Source organism: Eleginops maclovinus, chromosome 4, assembly GCF_036324505.1.
Source record: "Eleginops maclovinus isolate JMC-PN-2008 ecotype Puerto Natales chromosome 4, JC_Emac_rtc_rv5, whole genome shotgun sequence".
Lineage (NCBI taxonomy): Eukaryota > Metazoa > Chordata > Actinopteri > Perciformes > Eleginopidae > Eleginops > Eleginops maclovinus.
This window is the reverse complement of record NC_086352.1, coordinates 36,055,048-36,078,880: the sequence shown is the minus strand read 5'-3', so window position 1 is coordinate 36,078,880 and position 23,833 is coordinate 36,055,048. Positions and strand designations below refer to the sequence as shown.

At 45.3% G+C, this 23,833-nt stretch overlaps 2 protein-coding genes across 4 annotated transcripts; one reads left to right on the top strand and one right to left on the bottom strand.

The window, feature by feature from the left end:
* The first annotated feature begins 31 nt into the window (after positions 1–31).
* zgc:158785 (uncharacterized protein LOC791214 homolog) lies at positions 32–13,114 on the top strand. 2 transcript variants are annotated; one of them, XM_063880464.1, is made up of 6 exons: positions 32–81; positions 260–372; positions 980–1,189; positions 1,563–1,767; positions 3,155–3,361; positions 11,573–13,114. In XM_063880464.1, the coding sequence occupies exons 3-6, from the start codon at positions 1,002–1,004 to the stop codon at positions 11,735–11,737; spliced, it is 765 nt and encodes a 254-aa protein (XP_063736534.1). In that variant the 5' UTR covers positions 32–81; positions 260–372; positions 980–1,001; the 3' UTR covers positions 11,738–13,114. The 2 variants fall into 2 exon arrangements, with proteins under 2 accessions (XP_063736534.1, XP_063736536.1); XM_063880466.1 differs by lacking the exon at positions 32–81 and having other exon boundaries at positions 211–372.
* Positions 12,905–23,833, bottom strand: LOC134862501 (lamin-L(III)-like). 2 transcript variants are annotated; one of them, XM_063880463.1, is made up of 12 exons: positions 23,253–23,833; positions 22,608–22,764; positions 20,730–20,855; positions 20,444–20,614; positions 20,231–20,356; positions 19,370–19,590; positions 18,835–19,054; positions 16,501–16,608; positions 16,313–16,429; positions 15,744–15,851; positions 15,572–15,630; positions 12,905–13,083 (listed from the first exon to the last, which is right to left on the bottom strand). In XM_063880463.1, the coding sequence occupies exons 1-11, from the start codon at positions 23,642–23,644 to the stop codon at positions 15,598–15,600; spliced, it is 1,779 nt and encodes a 592-aa protein (XP_063736533.1). In that variant the 5' UTR covers positions 23,645–23,833; the 3' UTR covers positions 12,905–13,083; positions 15,572–15,597. The 2 variants fall into 2 exon arrangements, with proteins under 2 accessions (XP_063736533.1, XP_063736532.1); XM_063880462.1 differs by lacking the exon at positions 15,572–15,630 and having other exon boundaries at positions 23,253–23,832.

Here is a 23,833-nt window from a genome sequence, read left to right as displayed (position 1 = left end):
AGGAGCCTCCACACACACGGTCTGATAACAGAAGGGGAGGGAGCAGACACGATCACAGTGTTTGTGGATATGAAGCTGATGGTAAGACTAATATTAGAAATTCATTTACAGTATGACTTTATACAAGGTGCTGTTTGAAGCCCATTGGCTCAGCGCTCATTAGTCCTGCTGCGTGATTGGCTCTGCAATAGCTCAGTGTTTATGTTTGACCGCTAAAGCTTCTGTGTGTGTGTGATATAACGCGCCTTATCTCAAACAGGGTCAGCTGTACACCCGAGCTTCCTTTGAGTTCAGTGCTGACTTTTTGACTCAAATGTTCAATCAGGAGAGCAAGCTGCAAGACACAGCCGGTGTGTGCTGCATCACACACAGGTAGGTACATTACTGTATAAATCAACATTGTAAAAAGTGTTCCAAGTTATCAAGTCATTTTTGGTTATTAAGCGTCCTACATGTTCTATTTCAAAATGTGTTTCATCAAGAATTTACTGATATTACTGTCTGTAACTTGACCTAATTTTAACTATGTAGCTGCTTTGGATCAACTAAACTAAATTCTAATTCTATTTGGGATTTTGTTGTCATTTTGGCCACTTGGTAGGGGGAAACGTAGCAATCAGTAAACTCAGCTTTGACACGTTGTCTCCAAAAAGGGTTGCTATGGCTCACATGTAAGCAAACACAGAGCAGTCAGTCTATTATGAAAATAACAAACATATTCAACACAATGCATGGTGTGACTAGCATTCTATACACACTGAACCATTTCGGATACAGAAAAAAAACATTCCGATTTTTTCTGTATCTGATGAACAAAAGGGAGGGAAACCGTCAAACATTATTGATGGAAGCAACCCTTTAACTCTATAAAATATGACTAACTTATATTGTTTCTGTATAACTTCAAAACACTGTTAGGGCACTTTACTCAGTATATATGAATTGTCAAATGCCTGTACCTGTGTGTGTCTGCTAACAGATGTGACCCCAGACATCAGTGAATGGCTCCTGATACAGCTGACATGACAGCAGAGGAACTCCCGATCCCACGGGTGTCCAGCCTTGTGGAGGGGTGGGTGAAGTTAAGGGTTGAACACAGGCTGGAGGAGGAGCTGAACAACTGCAACTTTGAAGTATCCCACTGTCACACAGACCTGCCCACTGAGGGACCTGCAGCAATCCCTGACAGGTAACACACCGATCTGATCTCTTCTTTGGAGCTGATCCAGAGGGACTATTACTGAAGATACAACACACATGTGAATGCCTCAGTATGCAATCATCAATCAATCAATCAATCCAATTGTAAAGCCGAAAATCACAAACTACACATTTGTCTCAGGGCTTTACAATGTGTAGAGAATACAACACGCTCTGTCAGAGACCCTCGCAGTGAGAAAGGAAACCCTCCAATAGAAACCCCAGGAGATCAGCAGAGGAGGGATCCGTCTGCCAGGACGGACAGCCGTGAAATAGATTTCATGTGCACGGATTTAAAAGGATAATGATCGTAATCATATCTTAGTCTCTGTCGTCTGACTCCTGTGTCTCTCTGTCTTCAGGGTGTGCAGTGAGAAGCCGTTTTGCAGGATCTGCCATGAAGGTGGGCCCTCCGGGGAGCTGTTGACCCCCTGCAGGTGCTCTGGGAGCCTGGCTGTGGTGCACCGGGCCTGCCTGGAGACCTGGCTCACCGCCTCCAACAGTAGCCACTGTGAACTCTGCCAGCAGCCGTTTGCACTGGAGCGGCTGCCAAAACCCCTCACTCAGGTGGGCCTAAGCTACACACACCGTAATTACTTTAACAACGTTGCACATCAACTCATAAGTTCATTCTCAAAGGGTTTTACTTCTCCAGGCTTCAAGGTATTGGTCCATGAGATCCTTTAGATATCCACCTGCAGTCATTTACAATGAGCCATCCAGCATATTGGAAATCCAGACAAATAAAACCAAAACGATCTCTGTGAGCTGTTGTTGCTTACGCTGCCTCTGATGTACTTAAAGACAAAAATGGAAGAAAGAAAGATTTTGAAGTGCCAGCTATTCTTCTCAAAACATCCAATTTTGTTTTTGGTCACTTAATTAAAAAGCTCATCATTTTAGGAGATGACTTTCTTTCTTAGAGTGAGAAGACAACATAGTTATTGATCATGTTCAAGTTAAGATTGGAGTCATGACGTTGTTAGCAAAACGAATAGGAGGAGAGGTTTTACAAGTTTAAAAATACACCTTCTAACAGACATACAATGGTTTATCTCACTCTCCAAAAAATCAGATTGAAAGTATTTCATTAATGTAATATAAGCCCCACTGACAGAAGACATTGAACCAATGATAACACATGTGACCATATCCTGCTGTTTTCCCAATGAGACAGCTGATATCACTGAGTGGGAGGAGCCTCTTGGCTTTGGAGGGACCTGCTGATGTTAGCTGGAACACTTGTTCCTCTAAAGCCACTTAGCCTGAGAGATAAGTGTGTCTCTGGAGAGGGAGCCCAGTGTTAGCTTCCTGTTGCATGTGTGATCACAGCCAGTAATCTGCTGATTAAGCACCATGTTCTCTGCCAGGTTAAGCTACACAGTGAAGAGCATAAGCCTGCAGTCAGGCAACACAGGTACAACACTGACATGAACTATGCAGCACAGCATCTGTTCTGGTGTGTGTGTGTGTGTGTGTGTGTGTGTGTGGTGTGTGTGTGTGTGTGTGTGTGTGTGTGTGTGTGTGTGTGTGTGTGTGTGTGTGTGTGCCTATAACAAGGTGTTATTATTGGACTCTTGACATCATTATTTTAGAAATCCTGTGTTATGGACTTGTTTCATTAAATATTCATTTGATTATATATTTTACAAAATTATATGAATAAGAAAAAGTCCTGACTTACTGTTATAAATAACTAAATTGATTGAATAAATACAACATAAGTGAAAAACTGTCAAATATTGTCCCATGTATTGATTTATATTCATGCATAATATGAATGTAGCATTGATCTATTAGATATATTAGGGTCTTAAAGCCTGCTGCATCCATAGCTGCATCCATCAGTTTACTTGATCCAAACACTAGCACCACCTGCCGGCCTGATGCCATACCTAACCACCTGAGGAGTTCTATCATCCTCATGATCTGGTTTCCTCCTTCTGGCCCGCAGTGGTTGTATTCTTCGTCGGTGCAGCAGCAGAGGAGGACACTGGGTGGAGACATTGTGTGTTTCTTGTTCATCACGCCACTGGCCAGCCTGTCAGGGTGGCTGTGTGTTCAGGGAGCCATGGACCTCTACCACACCAACACCATGGAGGCCCTGGGGCTCCTGGTCCTCACGCTGGCCCTCTTTTCCATATACGTCTTTTGGACTGTGGTACGTTTGGGGTCATACTCCTCATTCAGACCCAGGGTTGCGAGGGTTACTTTAAACATTACATAACAATGACTAATTACCTGTAAATCAGTAACCTTATTTAAGTATCACAGTATTGAAGTAATGTAATCTGAATACTTGTATATTACTGTATATGTAAAAGCGATTTGAGGAGCCGTAATGATTAGACAAAGTGCTCAATAAATTGCATTCCAGTTACCATTTTACCATCTATTTAAAGTGCCAAAAAGAACAGCAGAAGGAGATATACAGGCCTTAGGATTCCAGATTCAATGTTAGGCCTACAGAACAGTATAGTTAAGAAATGTTGTTTTAGTTTAATTTATAAAAAAAGCAAACACAATGTTCCTGGAATTATGCCCAGCGACTGCATTTAAAAAGGAAGATAGAAGTAGTACTGTTAATAGACTTCTCAAGCGTTCTAGTCTCTGTGCATGTGCTTTGTAAAATATGCCTGTTATTTTTAAAATACTTTGTCACATTCTTTAGAGAAATATGAAATAGAGATTCAAAGATTCATAATACACAGTAGCTATAGTGTAATTATTGTTATACATCTTAAGTCCCAATCTCCTCCAACAATGCAAATTAATATATATATAAGACAAAAAACTATAAAACATGTAAAAATAGTCTAAGAGAATGTTGTAAAACTGATATGCAAGTAACTATATACAAGTTAAATAGAATAAGATGAGCTACAAATAGAATGTAAAAGGAAATGCTGTACAGTGAAATACAATACTGCTTATTATAATAATAGATAAATATGTGAGATGCAAACAGATGAATGGTATGAAGTTGTGAAGAGCTCCGGTGTCTAGCAGTCTTATGGCCTGTGGAATGAAACTGTCTCTGAGTCTGGTGGTTTAAGGCCTGATGCTGCCGTACCGCCTGCCAGGCAGCAGCAGACAGACCAGTTTGTTGTTGATGGGGTCTTTGATAATCCTGTGGGGTTTCTTCCTGAGCCGCTGGGAGTAGAGGTCCTCCATGGATGGCAGCTCCGTGCTGTGCAGTTTTCACCACCCTCTGTAGAGCCTTATAGCTGAGGGCGGTGCAACTGCTGTACCAGGCCATGATGCATCCGGTCAGGATCCTCTCTATGGTGCACCTGTAGAGGGTCAGGATGCTCTCTATGGTGCACCTGTAGAGGTTCAGGATGCTCTCTATGGTGCACCTGTAGAAGGTCAGGATGCTCTCTATGGTGCAACTGTAGAAGGTCAGGATGCTCTCTATGGTGCACCTGTAGAGGATCAGGATGCTCTCTAGGGTGCACCTGTAGAAGGTCAGGATGCTCTCTATGGTGCACCTGTAGAGGATCAGGATGCTGTCTGTGGTGCACCTGTAGAAGGTCAGGATGCTCTCTGTGGTGCACCTGTAGAAGGTCAGGATGCTCTCTATGGTGCACCTGTAGAGGGTCAGGATGCTCTCTATGGTGCACCTGTAGAAGTTGCAGAGTATCCTGGAGTCCATCTTGAACCTCTGCAGCCTGTGGAGGAAGAGAAGCTGCTGTGGAGCTGTTTTGGTGATGGTGTTTGTGTGATGAGTCCATGTCAGGTCCTCAGTGATGTGGACACAGAGGAACCTGAAGCTGCTGACTCTCTCCCCTGTAGTCCCGTTGATGGTGATGGGGGCGTGTCCCTCTCTCTGCCTCTTCCTGTAGTCCACAATCAGCTCCTTTGTTTTGCTGACGTTGAGATGGAGGTTGTTGTCCTGGCACCAAGATATCAGGGCTCTGACCTCCTCTCTGTACGCCGTCTCGCCGCCGTCGGTGATCAGGCCGATGACTGTCGTGTCGTCAGCAAACTTGATGATGGTGTTGGAACTGTGTGTGGCCACACAGTTGTGTGTGAACAGTGAGCAGAGGAGAGGGCTGAGCATGCAGCCTTGAGGGGCACCAGTGTTGAGGATCAGGGTGGAGGATGTGATGTTTCCCACCCGCGCTGCCTGTGATCTGCCCGGCAGGAAGCTCAGGATCCAGTCACAGAGGGCGCTGCTGAGCCCAAGGTCCCTGAGCTTGATGATGAGCTTGGAGGGCACAATGGTGTTGAAAGCTGAAATCTAGTCAGCATTCTCACATATGTGTTCCTCTGGTCCAGGTGGGAGAATGCAGTGTGGAGGGGGAGGGCGATGGCATCGTTTGTGGATCTGTTTGCTCTGTAGGCAAACTGCAGGGGGTCCAGAGAGTCAGGGAGGGAGGAGGTGATGTGGGTTTGACCAACCGCTCAAAGCATTTCATGATGATGGAAGTGAGTGCCACTGAATATCTGTTTTTTATGTCACTTGTTGTAATCTAACTATATAATCACTTTAGATGTACCGTGTTACTCACCAAGCCTATTCAGATAGTACATATTACTCTTGTTTTACCTTATCTTACTGTAAGTGCAATGTAGCCATGATTGAAACCTTTCCAATGGCAGCTTGTTACTTCAGAAAATGACATTAGAAATAATTCCAACAAACCTAACTATATTTCTGCAAATAAATGGGGTTAACATCCAACCTCACTAGTCAGATCAAAATCAGAAATACTTTATTCATCCCAAACTGGGATTGTTTTTTTTACAGCAGCAAAATACAATATAATAAAAATAAGTAGTATACAGATAAAATAGTGCAATGAAATGGAATATTAAATAAAATATCATATAAATGTACAATGTTAAGTGTAAAGTATAAAATGTGCATGTTATGTCCAGTTTACAGAGAGGCTATGGAGCAGTGAGTTGCCTGCCAGCCAGAGGTGAATTATTGTACAGAGTTATTGCAATAGGTAGGAATGTTCTCCTGTATCTGTCCTTTTGACAGCTGGAGCAGTCTGTTGGAGAAGGAGCTCTGCTGTCCTTCCAGCTGCAGGTTGAGAGGATGGGTGGGGTTATCTATGATGGACAACAGTTTGTTCAGAGTCCTCCTCTCCATCACAGCTTCAACAGGGTCCAGTTTGATGCCGATGACAGAGCCAGCTTTCTTAATTAGTTTTTCAAGTCTGCTGGTGTCACCGGCTCTGATGCTGCCCCCCCAGCAAACCATCCCCTTCTTGTACACAGCATCAGTGTGGCCCTCCAGTTCCGTCCGTTGCAAGGTGCACTCCCAAGTACTTGTAGTCCTCTGCAACAGCCACATCCTCTCCCAGGATGCACAGGGGCTGTGGAGACGTCCTCTTCCTCCTGAAATCAATGACCATCTCTCTGGTCTTGGCCACATTCAGAAGCAGATGGTTACTTCCAGTCCACTCCACAAGTTCCTCCACCATCGCTCTGTACTCCTCCTCCTGTCCATCCCTCATACACCCTACCACTGTAGAGTCATCCGAACATTTCTGCAGGTGGCATAACTGAGTTGTATTTAAAGTCAGTGGTGTATAAGGTGAACAGGAAAGGAGACAGCACGGTTCCCTGTGGGGCTCCTGTACTACCAACCACCACATCAGACAGAACACTGCCCAGCCGGACATACTGTGGCCTATCTGTGAGTTAGTTGGTAATCCAGGAGATGGTGGACGCGTCTACCCTTATAGCCTGCAGCTTGTCACTCAGTAGCCGTGGCTGGATCGTGTTGAATGCACTGGAGAAATCAAAGAAGGTGATTCTCTCAGTGCACCCCGATCCATCCAGGTACGAGTGAGCACGCTGCAGCAGGTAGATAAAAGCATCGTCCACCCCCAGGTGAGGCTGGTAGGCAAATTGCAGAGGGTTTAGAAATGATCTCACCTGCGGTCTGAGATGGGACAAGACCAGTCTCTCCAGCACCTTCATCACATGAGATGTGAGAGCTACTGGCCCATAGTCATTGAGCCCAGAAGGAGTCGTCTTTTTAGGGACAGGAACAACGCAGGACGGCAAGGTGAGCAGAGTGGTGGAGGTGAGGTGTGAAGTGGAGGAGACAGCAGCATGGGGCGGAGAGCTGAACCTATTGAAGAAGGTGTTCAGCTTGTAAGCCCTCTCCGGGGTGCCAAAAGCGTTCTTAAGAAACAACCTAGGGGCCCCGGCGGTGGCGCACCTGCAACACACGCCGGGGACCCGGGTTCGATTCCCGACCCGTGGTCCTTTCCGGATCCCGCCCCGACTCTCTCTCCCACTTTCCTGTCACTCTCCACTGTCCTATCCCATTAAGGGCAAAAAGCCCCCAAAAATATTTAAAAAAAAACAAAAAAACAACGTAGTGCCGGAGACGGGGCCGAAGACGGGACCTAAGGCAACTGCGGGGGAACTCTGGAAGACGGGCAGGAGTGCAACGGAGGCCGCGGCGGGGACACTCTGTGGCCGGGCAGGAGGGCGGAGAGACGCCTCTGGCGGACGAGCTGGATGATGGCGAGACCATGCTCGAGGACGGCGAGGCGCCTCTGGAGGATGAACTGGAGGATGGGCCTTAGGGCGGCGGAACCCGCTATGGGACCCCTCTGGAGGACAGGCAGAAGGCCGGCTTAGGCAGTGGTGGGATCCCTCCCTCGCCCGATGGAACTGGTGACGGAGAGACCCCCAATGGAACAGGAGCAGGTGTTGGCGGGACCCCCGACGGAACAGGTAATGGGGAGACCCCCAACGGAACAGGAGCAAGTGTTGGCGGGACCCCCTTCAGAACAGATGATGGCGAGGCCCCTAACGGAACAGGAGCTGGTGTTGGCGGGACCCCCGACGGAACAGGTGACAGCGAGACCCCCAAGCCAATCACATCGCTAGCTTCCCTTGACGTCACACAGATCTCGCAAGCAGACTTGGTGAGTTCAATAATGGCCTCCATATCGGAAGGCGACACAATGTTTTTCGTCTTTTCTCAGCGCAAATAAATTTCTCTATCTATGGAAGGTTTTAGATGGTTTAGAATAAAAAGGAGAATATACGCAAGTGCTAGATTTTTTGTGAGTCCAAGTACCGATTCCCGACATTCCGGTTTTAACCGGACTTGAACAGAAACGTTTTACAAGTCCAGTACCGGTTCGGCGTACCGGTACGCAGCACTACTCCTGACTTCAGACTGTTAGTTTAATCGACTGTGACAAACCATAAACAACAGGTTAAGCACAAATGTACCTCCTCCATCATAATCAAACTGGATTTTGACAAAATAGAGATTTAAAAACCAGTACTAGAAAATGCATATCTTTAATACAGTATGCTTAGAAACAGAATAAAGATTTAACAATAAGGTGGACACCGGTGGTCAGGGAAGCCGTCCGGCTGAAGAAGGAGGCCTTCCGGGATATGTTATCCCTGGGTACTCCTGATGCAGTTGCAACGTATCGACAGGCCCAAAGGGCAGCAGCCTCAGTCGTGGCCGAGGCAAAGCAGCGGGCGTGGGAGAAGTTCGGAGAAGCCATGGAGAAGGACTTTCAGTCGGCACCAAAGTTGTTCTGGAAAACCGTCTGACACCTCAGGAGGGGGAAGAAGGGAACCATCCAAGCTGTGTACAGTAAGGATGGGATGCTGTTTGCCTCAACTGATAGGGTGTTAGGGCGGTGGAAGGAACACTTTGAGGAACTCCTGAATCCGACAACTCCGCCCTCTATGTTAGAGGCGGAGCTGGAGTATGAAGGGGGATCAACTCCAATCTCACGGGGGTAAGTCTCTGATGTAGTCAAACAGCTCCACAGTGGCAAAGCCCCGGGGGTGGATGAGATCCGCCCAGAAATGCTGAAGGCTCTGGGTGTTGAGGGACTGTCATGGTTGACACGTCTCGTCAACATTGCGTGGAAGTCGGAAACAGTACAGAAGGAGTGGCAGACCGGGGTGGTGATTCCTCTTTTTAAAAAGGGGGATCAGAGGGTGTGTGCCAATTACAGAGGCATCACATTACTCAGCCTCCCCGGGAAAGTTTACTCTAAGGTGCTGGATAGGAGGGTCCGGCCGATTGTCGAACCTCAGATTGAGAAGGAACAATGTGGATTTCGTCCTGGTCGTGGAACGACGGACCAGCTTTTTACTCTCGCAAGGATCCTGGAGGGGGCCTGGGAGTATGCTCATCCGGTCTACATGTGCTTTGTGGATTTGGAGAAGGCGTATGACCGGGTTCCCAGGGAGATACTGTGGGAGGTGCTGCAGGAGTATGGGGTGAGGGGGTCTCTACTCAGGGCCATCCAATCTCTGTACCCTCAAAGCGAGAGCTGTGTGCGGGTGCTCGGTAGCATGTGGGACCGATTTCCGGTGAGGGTTGGCCTCCGCCAGGGCTGCGCTTTGTCACCAATCCTGTTTGTGATATTTATGGACAGGATTTCAAGGCGTAGTCGTGGGGGAGGGGGTCAGCAGTTCGGTAGGCTAAGGATTGCACCACTGCTTTTTGCAGATGATGTGGTCCTAATGGCTTCATCGTTCTGTGACCTTCAGCACTCAGTGGATTGGTTCGCGGCCGAGTGTGAAGCGGCTGGGATGAGGATCAGCACCTCCAAATCTGAGGCCATGGTTCTCAGCAGGAAACCGATGGACTGTCCACTCCAGGTAGGGAATGAAGCCTTACCCCAAGTGAAGGAGTTCAAGTATCTCTGGGTCTTGTTCTCGAGTGAGGGAACAATGGAGCGTGAGATGGGCCGGAGAATCGGAGCAGCGGAAGCGGTACTGCAGTCGCTTTACCGCACCGTTGTGACGAAAAGAGAGCTGAGCCAGAAGGCAAAGCTCTCTGACTATCGGGCCATTTTCGTTCCTACCCTCACCTATGGTCATGAAGGATGGGTCATGACCGAAAGAACGAAATCGCCAATACAAGCGGCTGAAATGGGATTTCTCCGCAGGGTGGCTGGCATCTCCCTTAGGGATAAGGTGAGAAAATCACTCATCCGGGAGGGACTCAGAATAGAACCGCTGCTCCTTCGCGTTGAAAGGAGCCAGTTGAGGTGGTTTGGGCACCTCGTGAGGATGCCACCTGGGCGCCTCCCTAGGGAGATGTTCCAGGCACGTCCAGCTGGGAAGAGAACCGAGGGGTAGACCTAGGACCAGGTGGAGGGATTATATCTCTTTGCTGGCCTGGGAGCGCCTTGGAATCCCCCAGTCAGAGCTGGCTGATGTGGCCAGGGAAAGAGAAGTTTGGGGCTCTCTGCTGGAGCTGTTACCTCCGCGACCCTGACGGAAAAGCGGGAGAAGATAGATGGATGGATGGAATATATTGTTCAAATATAGCATAATAGGAGGCCTTTAAATAAAATACAGACAAAGCACATTAAATACCTTGACTGCTTCATTAGTGCCGATAAATCACAGCTGTATAAGGATCATTTTGTCATTGAAAGAATTTAAGCAACACATCTAAAGATGGTCTGACTGAAAGCTTAATTTAGTACAAAGAATTCACTTTTTTAAGATGATCTGGCTACCAAAATCTGTATTCATATTTCAGACTATTCCTATTACCTTACCAGAATCCTTCTTGAAAGAAGTTCATTCACCTCTTTGTTCTTTTATAGTAAGTAAGAGTAAGCTAAAGATTGTTGCATTTTCCTGTAGAGGAGGGACGTTTAAACCTTCCCAGTTTGGAATTTGACCACAGTGCAGCTCAAATGTTTTTATTGACAAAATAGTAAACAACCCAAAGGAGCAACCTTGAATAGAGATTGAAAACCATCAGTTAGAACCTTAACGTTTACTGTAGCTCTTTTTCTAAACAACAAATCAAAACAGTACAGTTTGAAACATATGGTACATTGTTTGAGTGTTTTTTTAATTTTAAATAATACAAGGTCACGAAATAAAATTCCCCAAACAACTCTAGAATGTTTTACATATTGCTTTCTAAAGGTGTTTTTTTTTTACTGGATTCAACAGATTTTTACTACATGCGGTGTCTTGATGTACTACATTGTGTCACATTTTTTACATAATTTGGAGTTTATTTTTTTTAATTTGTTGTCAAATTAATTACTGATTGTTTAAACAGATAAACATAAGAATGACATTATATACAATTGCAGCCATAAAGCCAGAGCAGAGTTAAATGTGCACACAGGATTCACACGTGTAGGTGAGAACATCACTCCACAGCTGTAGGTTTAATTTCTAAACACACACACAATGCTTAGAATCAAATATTAGCTCAAAAATCACACCTGGGTCTCTGAGAAGTTATGTGGATTCCTGACCTTGGGAATAATCTGTGCTCAGGGTCCATCCACAAGCTTCAGCTTTCAACACATCTCTGAGCACTCAGTTGTCATCACATAGTCATGAAATGTGAAACTTTGGTCACATGACGTTTTTTTTTCAGGTATCTGTGCGCTACCACATGCAACTGTTCAACACGTGGAAGAAGACGGAGCAGAGAGTGCGGCTGCAGATTCCCCCACCCCCCAACACCACAGCTCACCAACAGACACTCAACAGAAACCCCCGACAAAGAGACTACGGTGTAGACCAGCGTCTACAACGCTGAATATTATCCACTCCTGACAGAACAGAAGAGCTTGGATGACTCTTTCAGGAAGACCGTCAGATCAGCGTCCTTACCCTCTTCAGGGAGCAATTACCAAAGGAGCCTTTACATCCGTTTTACAGTGAAGAGCAGGTGCTGTACCTTTCTTCAAATCAGAGCAGTCATCCTAGAACCTGTGAACACCCTGCTATAATGAAGCTGACTGGACTCTTTAAAATAGAATTTAAGCAATGAAGTATTTCCAGAAACATTGAAACTCTAATGAGTAAATCTAAAAATCTGGAATTCACAATGAGGTGTTTGGATTACCTTGAGGCTAGATAATCCAAATACCTCATCGTTAAGTCTTCAGTAAAACTACTGACTTTAGATAAAGTCCCTAGGAACAATGTTCTTAGAAACAGTTTACATTGGAAGTCGGAGTTCCGAGCTGGGGGTGACGTCACACCCGAGTTGACTGAGTTACAGTAGCACAGGTCGGAAAAAGATGGACGCCGATTGTTAGCAATACAGGTTGATAACTACGCTTTATTTTGTGAATACAAACATGGTAGCAAGATATCCACAGTTAGAAGATGAGCAGTACCATATGTAATGTTGATTTAATGTGACAAATAATGCAGAAGACCTGAAAATGTTATATTATCAAATTGTTCTCTTTATGTTCATGTCACACTAACCATGTACACCATGTCACCATGCTGCACTGATAAAGACCAACTGAAGCTGATGGGAGTGTTTCACAGGTATTTGGTCATTAAACAAAGTATGGGACAGTGACCGGATGACAGCTACTGGAACATTGCCATTCTTGCTGAGGGTAACATGACTAAAGATCATGGCAATCAGCTGTTGAGACAGTCTGAACCAAAAGAGGTGGACGCACTGATCAATTAGAACTCAGTCAGTTTTAAGTACCTCAAGTAGCGTCACGTTTTTCCAATGCTGTGAACAAATACAATTAAAAAAACCTGGATTGCTACAGACCAATCAACGGTTTAAAAACATGCAAATAGTTTCCAAACCAAGCCCTTCACAGTAATTCTGTCCAACTATCAGCTTCCTTTTTTGCTCAGTTTCTCAGAAACATTCACCACTAGGAGCACCTTCTAGAATGTCACACCAAATACAAATATAAATGCATTCTTTAATAATTAGAGTCAAGTGTCTGACCGAATTGCATTTATACAACTTTATTATAATATTTTTATTTCATACAAACACAAATTCATGTAAATAAGAGAACTGGTGCACTGCACTGAGGAACGCTGAGGTTGATCTGTCGCTCTGAGGCGTCGAGGTTCGCAGCGTCACATGACGGCACAGCTCGCCTCCTCAGATAGATCCTTTAAAACAAATCAGGAGTGTCAAATATTTCCACAGTCACCATTTTGGGGGGGGGGGGGAATACATGCTGGGACCTGGTGTGGATGACAATGAGCATGCAGTTAGTCTGCAGCAGGCCGTGCATTATTGAATTAAGACACGTTATGTCCTTCATTAGACGTTTAAGGAAGAGGTAGATATTCCCTGTTCTGTGCAGAGATTTATTCACAAACAAGCACATCTCTCAAGCAAGCAAACACTGAGCACTCTTCTATATGAAAGTAAACATCAAAATGAAGTTGAGATTTTCACACGATTGCTTTGTAAAACTGGCCAAACACCAAACCAACCCCTATATACAGTGGGGCAAAAAAGTATTTAGTCAGCCACCAATTGTGCAAGTTCTCCCATTTTAAAAGATGAGAGAGGCCTGTAATTTTTATCATAGGTATACCTCAACTATGAGAGACAAAATGAGAAAAAAAAATCCAGGAAATCACATTGTAGGATTTTTAATGAATTAATTGGTAAATTCCTCGGTAAAATAAGTATTTGGTCACCTACAAACAAGCAAGATTTCTGGCTCTCACAGACCTGTAACTTCTTCTTTAAGAGGCTCCTCTGTCCTCCACTCGTTACCTGTATTAATGGCACCTTTTTGAACTTGTTATCAGTATAAGACACCTGTCCACAACCTCAAACAGTCATACTCCAAACTCCACTATGGCCAAGACCAAAGAGCTGTCAAAGGAGACCAGAGACAAAATTGTAGACCTGCACCAGGCTGGGAAAACTGAATCTGCAATAGGTAAGCAGCTTGGTGTGAAGAAATCAACTGTGGGAGCAATTATTAGAAAATGGAAGACATACAAGACCACTGCTAATCTCCCTCGATCTGGGGCTCCACGCAAGATCTCACCCCGTGGGGTCAAAATGATCACAAGAACGGTGAGCAAAAATCCCAGAACCACACGGGGGGACCTAGTGAATGACCTGCAGAGAGCTGGGACCAAAGTGTCAGAGGCTACCATCAGTAACACATTACGCCGCCAGGGACTTAAATCCTGCAGTTCCAGACGTGTCCCCCTGCTTAAGCCAGTACATGTCCAGGCCCGTCTGAAGTTTGCTAGAGGGCATTTGGATGATCCAGAAGAGGATTGGGAGAATGTCATATGGTCAGATGAAACCAAAATAGAACTTTTTGGTAAAAACTCAACTCGTCGTGTTTGGAGGAGAAAGAATGCAGAGTTGCATCCAAAGAACACCATACCTACTGTGAAGCATGGGGGTGGAAACATCATGCTTTGGGGATGTTTCTCTGCAAAGGGACCAGGACGACTGATCCGTGTAAAGGAAAGAATGAATGGGGCCATGTATCGTGAGATTTTGAGTGAAAACCTCCTTCCATCAGCAAGGGCACTGAAGATGAAGCGTGGCTGGGTCTTTCAGCATGACAATGATCCCAAACACACCGCCAGGGCAACGAAGGAGTGGCTTCGTAAGAAGCATTTCAAGGTCCTGGAGTGGCCTAGCCAGTCTCCAGGTCTCAACCCCATAGAAAATCTTTGGAGGGAGTTGAAAGTCCGTGTTGCCCAGCGACAGCCCCAAAACATCACTGCTTTAGAGGAGATCTGCATGGAGGAATGGGCCAAAATACCAGCAACAGTGTGTGGAAACCTTGTGAAGACTTACAGAAAACGTTTGACCTCTGTCATTGCCAACAAAGGGTATATAACAAAGTATTGAGATGAACTTTTGTTATTGACCAAATACTTATTTTCCACAATAATTTGAAATAAATTCTTTAAAAATCCTACAATGTGATTTCCTGGATTTTTTTTCTCATTCTGTCTCTCATAGTTGAGGTATACCTATGATAACAATTACAGGCTTCTCATCTTTTTAAATGGGAGAACTTGCACAATTGGTGGCTGACTACATTTTTTTTTTTGCCCCACTGTAGATATGCTGCAGAAAACATAATCATACACATGTATCAGACCCTAGTTTGTATATGGAGACCGGTGACATTACAGGAATGATCTGATTCATCACCATGATCAATGCAAATACTTCCCGACAGGTCACGAGGGCCCCCTGGCAGACAGCACCACATCATTTACACACCACATCTCTGCAGGAAAAAGTCCTGCACTTTGATTAAAGACATGCGACTAACAAAGCAATATTATTAATGTATCAGTTCAATTATTTTCATTTCATCTAAAAATCACATCAAGTTCTCCACTTATGGTGCTGATGAGGTTGCCCTAAGGGTTAAATGAGCTAACTAGTGATCATCTTCTATGGTCCATCCTGAGAGCAGCAGGCTAAGACAGCTGACCGTGAGCTGGAGCTGCTCAGTGATGCAGCCCACTGTCTTACCAAGCACATCTGGCAGTATGTTAATATAACACACAGGCAGCCAACATGTGAAACAAGCCATGCATGTGTGTCTACACAGAGCAGTGCACAGTAGGTACAGGCAGACGGTGGGGGGGGGCACACCTACTGTACAGCAGTCTGCTCTGCTCTCAAGAGACTGAACAACACTTCTTTTTCTTTGGCTTCAATGAAGGCAAAAGAACAACAGTGACGTTAAGTTCCATGTACAAACTCTTTGCATGTGTAAACACGTCCTCCTGTTTGGTTGGTTGGGTTTATAACTCAGTGTGTGTACCTGTCTCTGAAGGAGCTGGATGTCACTGCCTGCAACATACTCTTCAAACGCCTGTTCAGGTTCCTCCTCCCCTCTGTGCTGCACACACACCCTGCGCTCTGCCATCTCCTGGAAAAAGGGATCACATAACTCCTATGGTGAATTCCAGTCCACACAAACAGCTAAGACAGAATGATTTCAGGTAGTACTCAACAAACACCCCTACAAGATGGCAGCGTGCCTGTTGCAGCAATTCCCGCTGAAGAATTTCCCAAACTGGGATCAATAAAAGTATCTTATACATTCTTACAAATGGATAGAGAACACTGATGAGGGTATGACCCAGATTCTCTGAGGAGTTTTTACCCATCGGTAAGGTGATGGTTTAAACCCCAGCCTCTGGAACTCTCCAGACCATACTACAGTGTGTTGAGAGTGTGTGTCGACATGTGTATCTCCTAGTGAGCATGGTATAGTCCACTGCCATGAGTGTGTGTGAACACTGACTTGTGTTCAAACAGACTTTTGACTGCAGTGATTGAAGCAAACTGAATCTCCCAGAATGCATCTGTAAAGACTGCTCCACTTACCTCGTGGTCAGGGTTGAGAAGAATCACCCTTACATCTGTGACAGGGCCCCAGCACCTCTGGCCCTGCAGAACCATGTCCCCGGGATCAGACTCCGCCTCGGACCCTGCTGCCCAGATCTGACAAACACACACACAAGTTCTTTGTCTGCAGGGACGCTGTGGAGAACACAGTAACAGTGAGCACTCACTGTGAGCATCTGGCCAGCAGAAAGGCTGCAGGAGGGGGGGATGTGGAATGAGAGGTGTCCCATGGGGGCGTTTATCCTCCGGACCACCCAACCCCCCAGCGGCTGCTCCTAGAGACACAGACATGACAAAACAAGCAGTTGAATATATACACACACATTATTTTGTTGCATATTATTGTTGATCTGCAGGGGTCCCACTTTCAGTCCACTCACCTCATCAGGCTGACGAGAGAGTGGAGCACAGCCGTGTGAGAAGGGGGTGGCTGCATCACACACACAATTTGACTGACTGAAACTTGGTGCGTGTCCCGATGCCATCATTCCCCCGCTGAGTGAGGATTAATAGTGTGTGGCTATGGCATGTTAGAACCATTATGTTAGCCAACTATTTTAACTGTGTATCTTTTACATTTTTGGATTCTTGTACCACATTCTTGCATGGTTTCTGAACTTTTTTAGATTACCACTGGATTTAGTTAATGACCGACAGGTGTGTTCAAGAGCAAAGTGTTTCCACGGCAATGCCCTGCCAGTGAACGAGAGACAGCCTGTCAGAGAATGTATTGACGATATTGTGCTGCAGTATTAAGTCTAAGTAAAACACTGCAACTCCAATCAGCTAAATACCCTACCCAGACTATTAAAGATAGCAGAGGAACACCCATGTTTGTGAGAGAGAGACAGAGACAGACAGATAGATATAGTCGTAGGCTGGTGTGACAACAACCACCTCCAGCTCAACAGCAGCAAGACTAAAGAGCTGGTGGTGGACTTCAGGCAGACCACGAAAAGGTCTCTAACCCCCATCACCATCAGGGGGGAGGAGGTGGAGGTGGTGAACACCTTCAAGTTCCTGGGAGTGCACTTTAACAATAAAGTGGACTGGAGTGAAAACACTGATGCTCTCTTCAGGAAGGGAGAGAGCAAGCTGTTCTTCCTGAGGAGGCTCAGGTCCTTCAACGTGTGCACGAGGATGCTGCAGACGTTCTACCAGTCTGTGGGGGCCAGTGTGCTCCTCTTTGCCGTGGTGTGCTGGGGGGCAAACACCAACAAAAGGGATGCTGACAGGCTGAACAGGCTGGTGAGGAAGGCTAGCTCTGTTGTTGGAGTTAAACTGGACAATCTGGGGGATTTGGCTGAGGGGAGGACGAGGAGGAAACCTCCTGGATAACTCCTCCCACCCCTCCATGCAGAGCTAGTGAAGATGAGTACGTTCAGCACCAGACTCATCCCACCTCGGCACAGCACTAAGCACCTGGGAAACTCCTTTGTGCCTGTAGCCATCAGGCTGCACACCAAGGGGTTAACCATGTGACCCACTGACAATAACCCGGACTGCACATAAAGCCTGAACTCTTGCACAAAGTTTTTTTACCCATATCATGCAATGTAAATATATTTAACAATCCAGATACAAAATGTTTATATGTTCATTGAAGTCCTTAATTCTGTTTTAACAGATACTTACCTGCACATTATTTTAGTCATTTTATTGTTTCATTATCCTGTGTGAACCACACTGATCTGTTTTCCGCTCTTATTCTGTTGCTGCTTTAACTACTGAATTTCCCCACAGGGATTAATAAAGGTACATCTTATATGTGCAAGTCCCTTTGATTAAATGAGCATATCGGTGCGACCGTGACACCTTTCCCTACATTATGATCACCGAATTTGGTATGAAGAGGGAAAATTGTGGCCAGCTGGAAAAAAACCTCAGAAGATTTTACAGCTCCTCTCCCCTCTAGCCGTGATGTCGCCCCCCACTAAGTCTTAACGAGATCTCCCATACACACCCATTATAACATGTGAAGCAGTGTGACACTTTCACAAAACGTAGGCTGCGACTATGTGGGAACTGTAATAGCTATCAAAACATAGCCAATTAGTCTAATAAAGTCCATAGTCTCGAGAACGGTTTAAACGTGTCATTTTAGGTCTAGGTTGAAGTATGTGGAATCTGTAAGGGGTCAAAGTGGGCTGTTTTTGAGCTCGGTTCGAATGGATTTCCCATTCAATCCTGAGGAGAAAATGGTCGCAGTTTTCAGCTATTTGTGTGAAAACGGCTATGCGAATCCCTTATAAAAGACATAGCACACCGATCCCGGTCATTCTGCATGTTTTGATGTGTTTTTTGTGTGTTTCGTGTCAAAGCTGCCGGACGATTAGCGATTCAAAATTTGTGGCGGAGGAGGGGTATAAGAGGATATAAGTATGTTGACTACTAGACAGTGTGTGGCTCCGCCAGTCACACAACTTCCTGTTCCATTCAAGTTGCTATAACCCTGATGACATTACCAGGTTCCCCAATGTCCAGCGGCTTTACGGTCTTACCGTCTCAGAGTTGTTCTTCAGTCTGATATATTTCCCGTCCATGTCGACCTCGGCAACGCTGACAGAGCCATGCTGTGTTGCACGACTGGACATTTTGTAGGCCGGTGAGCTGCCTGAAGCTCCCTCATGTTTACGTTTCTTCCCTCGGAGCTGCCGGCTGCTGTGTTCATGTGTTCGAGGGATGGCTGAGTGCTGGGAGGGACTGGGGGACAGCTGCAGTCTGACGACAAATGTATAAGCCCAGTCACATTTAATACATATAGCTTAAAAGAAGCATTTTACTGTGCACAAAGTGCCATAACTACCTTGTAATACAAGAAAGTTAAAGGTTGTTAAAGTGGTTAGGAAAAGATATAGGGCCTAATATTTTGACAATACGATTGAAACCAAGGTGTCTCCAACAAAAATATCATGGCCATCAATCAGGACAAAGGCAAAAGGTGCCGCTATGATTCAGGAGGCAGACTGGGAGCAGAGCAGCAGCCAGCCGGGCTCTGGTCCTGATGTATAACAACAGGCTGTAAAAGAAGAATACCTGTGCTCCTCCACTTCCAGCATCTTCCTGTAGGCGTTGATCTCCATGTCCAGAGCGAGCTTAACATCCAGCAGGTTCTCGTAGTCTTCCAGCTGTGTGAACATCTGGCTCCTTATGTTGAGCAGCTCCTGCTCCTTCTGACCCATTCTCTGCTGCCACACCTCACGCTCCTTGTCCAGAGTCCTCTCCAGATCCTGAAAACGACCCTCCACCAACATTTTCTGAAAGGAAAATGAATATAAAGACAAATGCTGGCAAGAGAGAACCAACAAAGCAATAGCAAAGGGAATCTGCGGGTTCTAGTCTAACACAAGGTTTTACACCAGTAAACTGTTATCCTGACAGACTACAAAAAGGTAGTTCAGCAAAAAAGGTGGGGCATATAGATCATTAAGACTCAAACTAAATAATACCAGTGAGAGCAACGTAAAAAGGAAACTATGAGCACATCCAAAACCAGTCTGTCCACTGAGAGCAAACTCAGCGTAAATTTAAATTAAAGCTCTTACAGTATTCATTACTTTAAAAAATAAACAAACAATCACACTACAGGCCAGCACTGTTGCTGCTGGAAACAAGGCTCATGAAAACCAAACCCGTGAGCTGAGGCTAGAGACCCTCCTGCGATGGAGTCACCAGCTGGAGCGGCAAAAGGTTCAGGGGTGTCAAATGTGTTTATAGAGAGGGGGGGTCCTTCCACTCTCCCGTCGCCCCATACTTCAGTTGCCCTTGGTTGGATCACACCCATCTTCCAAAAATATTTTGACCTCAAGTACAAACCTGAGAGGTTTGCACAGGTGAGTCCTGAGCCTGGGGTTCTGTTAACAGGCGTGTGTGTATTCTGTTAGGGACTGTACTCACATCTTTTTGGTACTGCTGCAGCTGGGAACTGAGGCTTTCTACTCTGAGCCTGCTGCCTTCCAGCTCTTCTTTGGTGGCTGACTCACTGTTGCTCTTCTCCAGTGCAGCCTGCTGGGCATTCTGCAGCTGTAGCACAGGATCAAATTCAATATCAGGATCTTTAAGTCATCAAGGAAATCTGGACACACATTATCCTCGCTTCTGTGTTTGTACCTTTGAAGCGAAGGTCCGGTCGAGGTCTTCTTTGTACTGCTGCAGCTGGGTCTCATGGTCCTGGCGGAGTTGCTGCATAGTGTCGGCCAGTTTACCCTCAAACTCCCTTCGCCGGCCTGAGTCCACCTCCACCAGACGGCTCTCATGGCGGCTTCGGATCTCTAGGATCTCCTGCAAAACATACACTAAACAACTGAGCTGATACCAAAAATAAACAGAATCAAATCAGGGAAGATTGGTGGAATTTAATCCAGCTAGCCAGCTTAGCAGCAGGGGCTCCAATTACCTGATCGCTGATGTTCCTCTGGAGCTCCAGCTGTTCTTTGAGTGTCTGCACCTGGTTCTCCAGGTCCACCCTCCACAGGATCTCAGAGCTCAGCTGGTTCTTTGTCTCTGACAGAACCCCCTCTACCTGGTGGAAGCCCCCACCCCCAAAACAGAATGTTTGAAAAATATTAGCGTCATCTCTGTTAAAGTCACCACTTTAAAAACATGTGATGCACATTTAGTTCCTGCACTAAAGTTCTTGAATGCGCACATATCAGCGACAGGGGTCAATTAAATGTATGGGGGCGGCAGTGTTAACCCCGGGACTGGAAAGACTGCTGTTGTCAGGATTACCGTCAATAAATATAAAAATGTTACACAACTTACAAAACTGACAATGAGTCTAAACCAACAAACAGTATCTATATGGGAACAAGCAGCCCCTCCAAAATGTATATTAGAGGGATCATATTTTTTCTTCCATGCCGTCTCGCTTACTGTACATATTATATTCTGCTTTACATTTTGTTTGTTTATATGTTCTGTACACATTGTATATTTTTTACTTTCTTTTTAAATGCCATTATATTTTATTTATTGTAATTATATTGCCTTGTTTTTATTGTTCTGCTGCAACCAAAACATTTCCCAAATTGGGATCAATAAAGTAATTATATTCTAGCTGAACAAGTAAAGCATTTAGCTTGAGAATCCGGTGACATGTCAGTCTGTGCCACAATTCTAAGCCACGGGTATACAAAGCGTAGGAAGACAATTGTGCAATAATAATTTAGATGATTTTAGTGAGTGAATATAAAGCCAACAGATTGTGATAAATGGGTATATGACATTTAATTGGAAATATTTTGCAGCAGATATAATAAGCAAATATCCTCTCATGGATTTGGGTGCATCATGTTGTGATGAAACGTGCTTAGGGCAGGGGTATCCAAACTTTTTTCACTGAGGGCCACACAGAAAAATATACAAAGAGCTGGGCCCCTCACTAGATGTGAGGTATATTGCCTCAAATATAGTGAGTAAAAAGAACAAAACAATCAAATATAGGTAAATTATGCTCGATACTTGGATATGCTTTAAGAAGAAAACAAAGCCTTCATCACAGCTCTCCGTAGGGTTTCATTTATTCTGTTGGCAGCTCTTCCCTTAAAACAGAAGCCTCAGAATAAGAGGAAATGTTAAGGGTATATTTCAACTTGTTATGTTAATAAGTTATTGGGCTTTTTCTCATTAACTTAGATTTGTTAGAAAACGTTTTCAACTTTAAAATGATAGAATTGCTTGACATTGGGCTTAACAAATTCTACTGTGCAATATACGTTTAAATATTTTTTAAAGAAGTACAAAGAGACATGCACAAGTTTCAGGTGTGGGCCATAATTCATTATACTTTTTGATAACGCTGAGGGCTGATTCAAAAACGGACCACAGGCCGCATTTGGTTCCCGGGCCGTAGTTTGGACTCCCCTGCCTTAGGGTTAGATAAAACCATGGACTGCATTCAGGGTGAGCTCATCTTAGCATAAAGACTTGAAGAAAGGGTAATAGATTCACACATTTGTAATGGGAATGTAATCCTGTTCAAGGAGAAACGGATGTTATCATAAGAAGTGTACTTTCTTTTTCAGAGCCCGGCTAGCTGTCTTTTTTTCTGATTTCAAACATTATACAAAGCTCGGATAACCACATCCTGACTTCTGCTCAGACATCTAGTACCATCCTTAGGGCATTTTGTCATTTCTGATATCTTTTCTCCATGTGTGACATGCAGCGTCTTCTTTTCTTTTAAATCATATTACTTGGGACTTTAAATGTCTTAAACTAGGACGGCTTACACCGCGGATGGCCCTGTAAGTGAGCAAGCTTCAGTTCATACGTTTTCCAGCTGGCCCTGCAGGTCAGTGAAGCCGTCGTGGAGTCTCCTGTTCTCCGACAGCAGCTGCGTGCACTCGGCATCCTTGCAGCTTAAAGTTGCTTCAACTTTCCTCCATTGGGCCATTGCAGTCGCCAGATCACTCTCCTTCTTCTGGTTCCTGAAGGTGGAGAACATGAGAATAATAAGCACCATAGAAAACAGTTTGCTCAGATCACACCAAAATCTTAAATGTACAACTGATCTAAAGAGCAAAGTATACATTTCAAACCATGTTCAGTTTAAGGATGAATGTTCAGTTAAGTGTAACAGGTTTGCCCCTCTATCCAAATCTGAAACTAAAAAAGGTATTAAATAAATGTAGTAGGGGAAAAGTAGACGTTTTACATCTGAAGTGTAGCGTGGTAGAAGCATAAAGTAGAAAAAAATGAAATGCTCATGCATAGTTCCTTAAATTTACTAAGTAACTCAAACCACTGCTTACGAATCTTAAAGTACAGACGGACTGTCAGGTGGAAATGTTTCCATGCGTGTTCTGCAGCTGCCTGCTTCAAACTTCAGTCAGGACTGCACTACATCACTTCTGAGTAGAGTCCTGAGCTGACCCAGCTCCAGCACCTGCATGCTACATACATCCTCACGCTTTACCTGGCTTGGACCTTCCTGTAATCCTCGCAGAGATTGCCATAGTCAATCTGCAGACGTGCCCTCTCTCCGGCCAGGCCGTCCAGGGACTTCCGGACATCTGCCAGCTCCTCCTCGTAAAGACGCCGCACGTTGCTCACCTCTCGGCTTCTCGAATCCTCCTTTTCCTCCAGCTGGAACAGTATTGTAGACCTCTCATTCTCGAGCTCTTGGACCCGGTGGATGTAGTTAGCGAGGCGGTCGTTAAGGTGTCGGAGATCCTCCTTCTCCTGGCCCCGCAGCAGGCGGGTCGGGCTGGTGCTTGAGGCGTGCAGGCTGGGCGTTACGCCGTGGCGGCCAGCGGAGCGGCTGGAGCGGCCGCTGGACGCTGCGGGGGTGGAAGTAGCAGAGGCCATGATGGTTGAGGCTGGACACTTCTGCAGTCAAGGTGCTCAAACGGTCGCACAGTTCAGACTTACTGACATACAACACTATGGGAAGCCAAAAAGGTAACGTGGACAGTGGAGTGATGCGGCGATATTTATGTCCCCTGGCGCCGTTAAATAAGCCATTCCTGTGTTACGTTGTGTTAACACAGCTGAAAT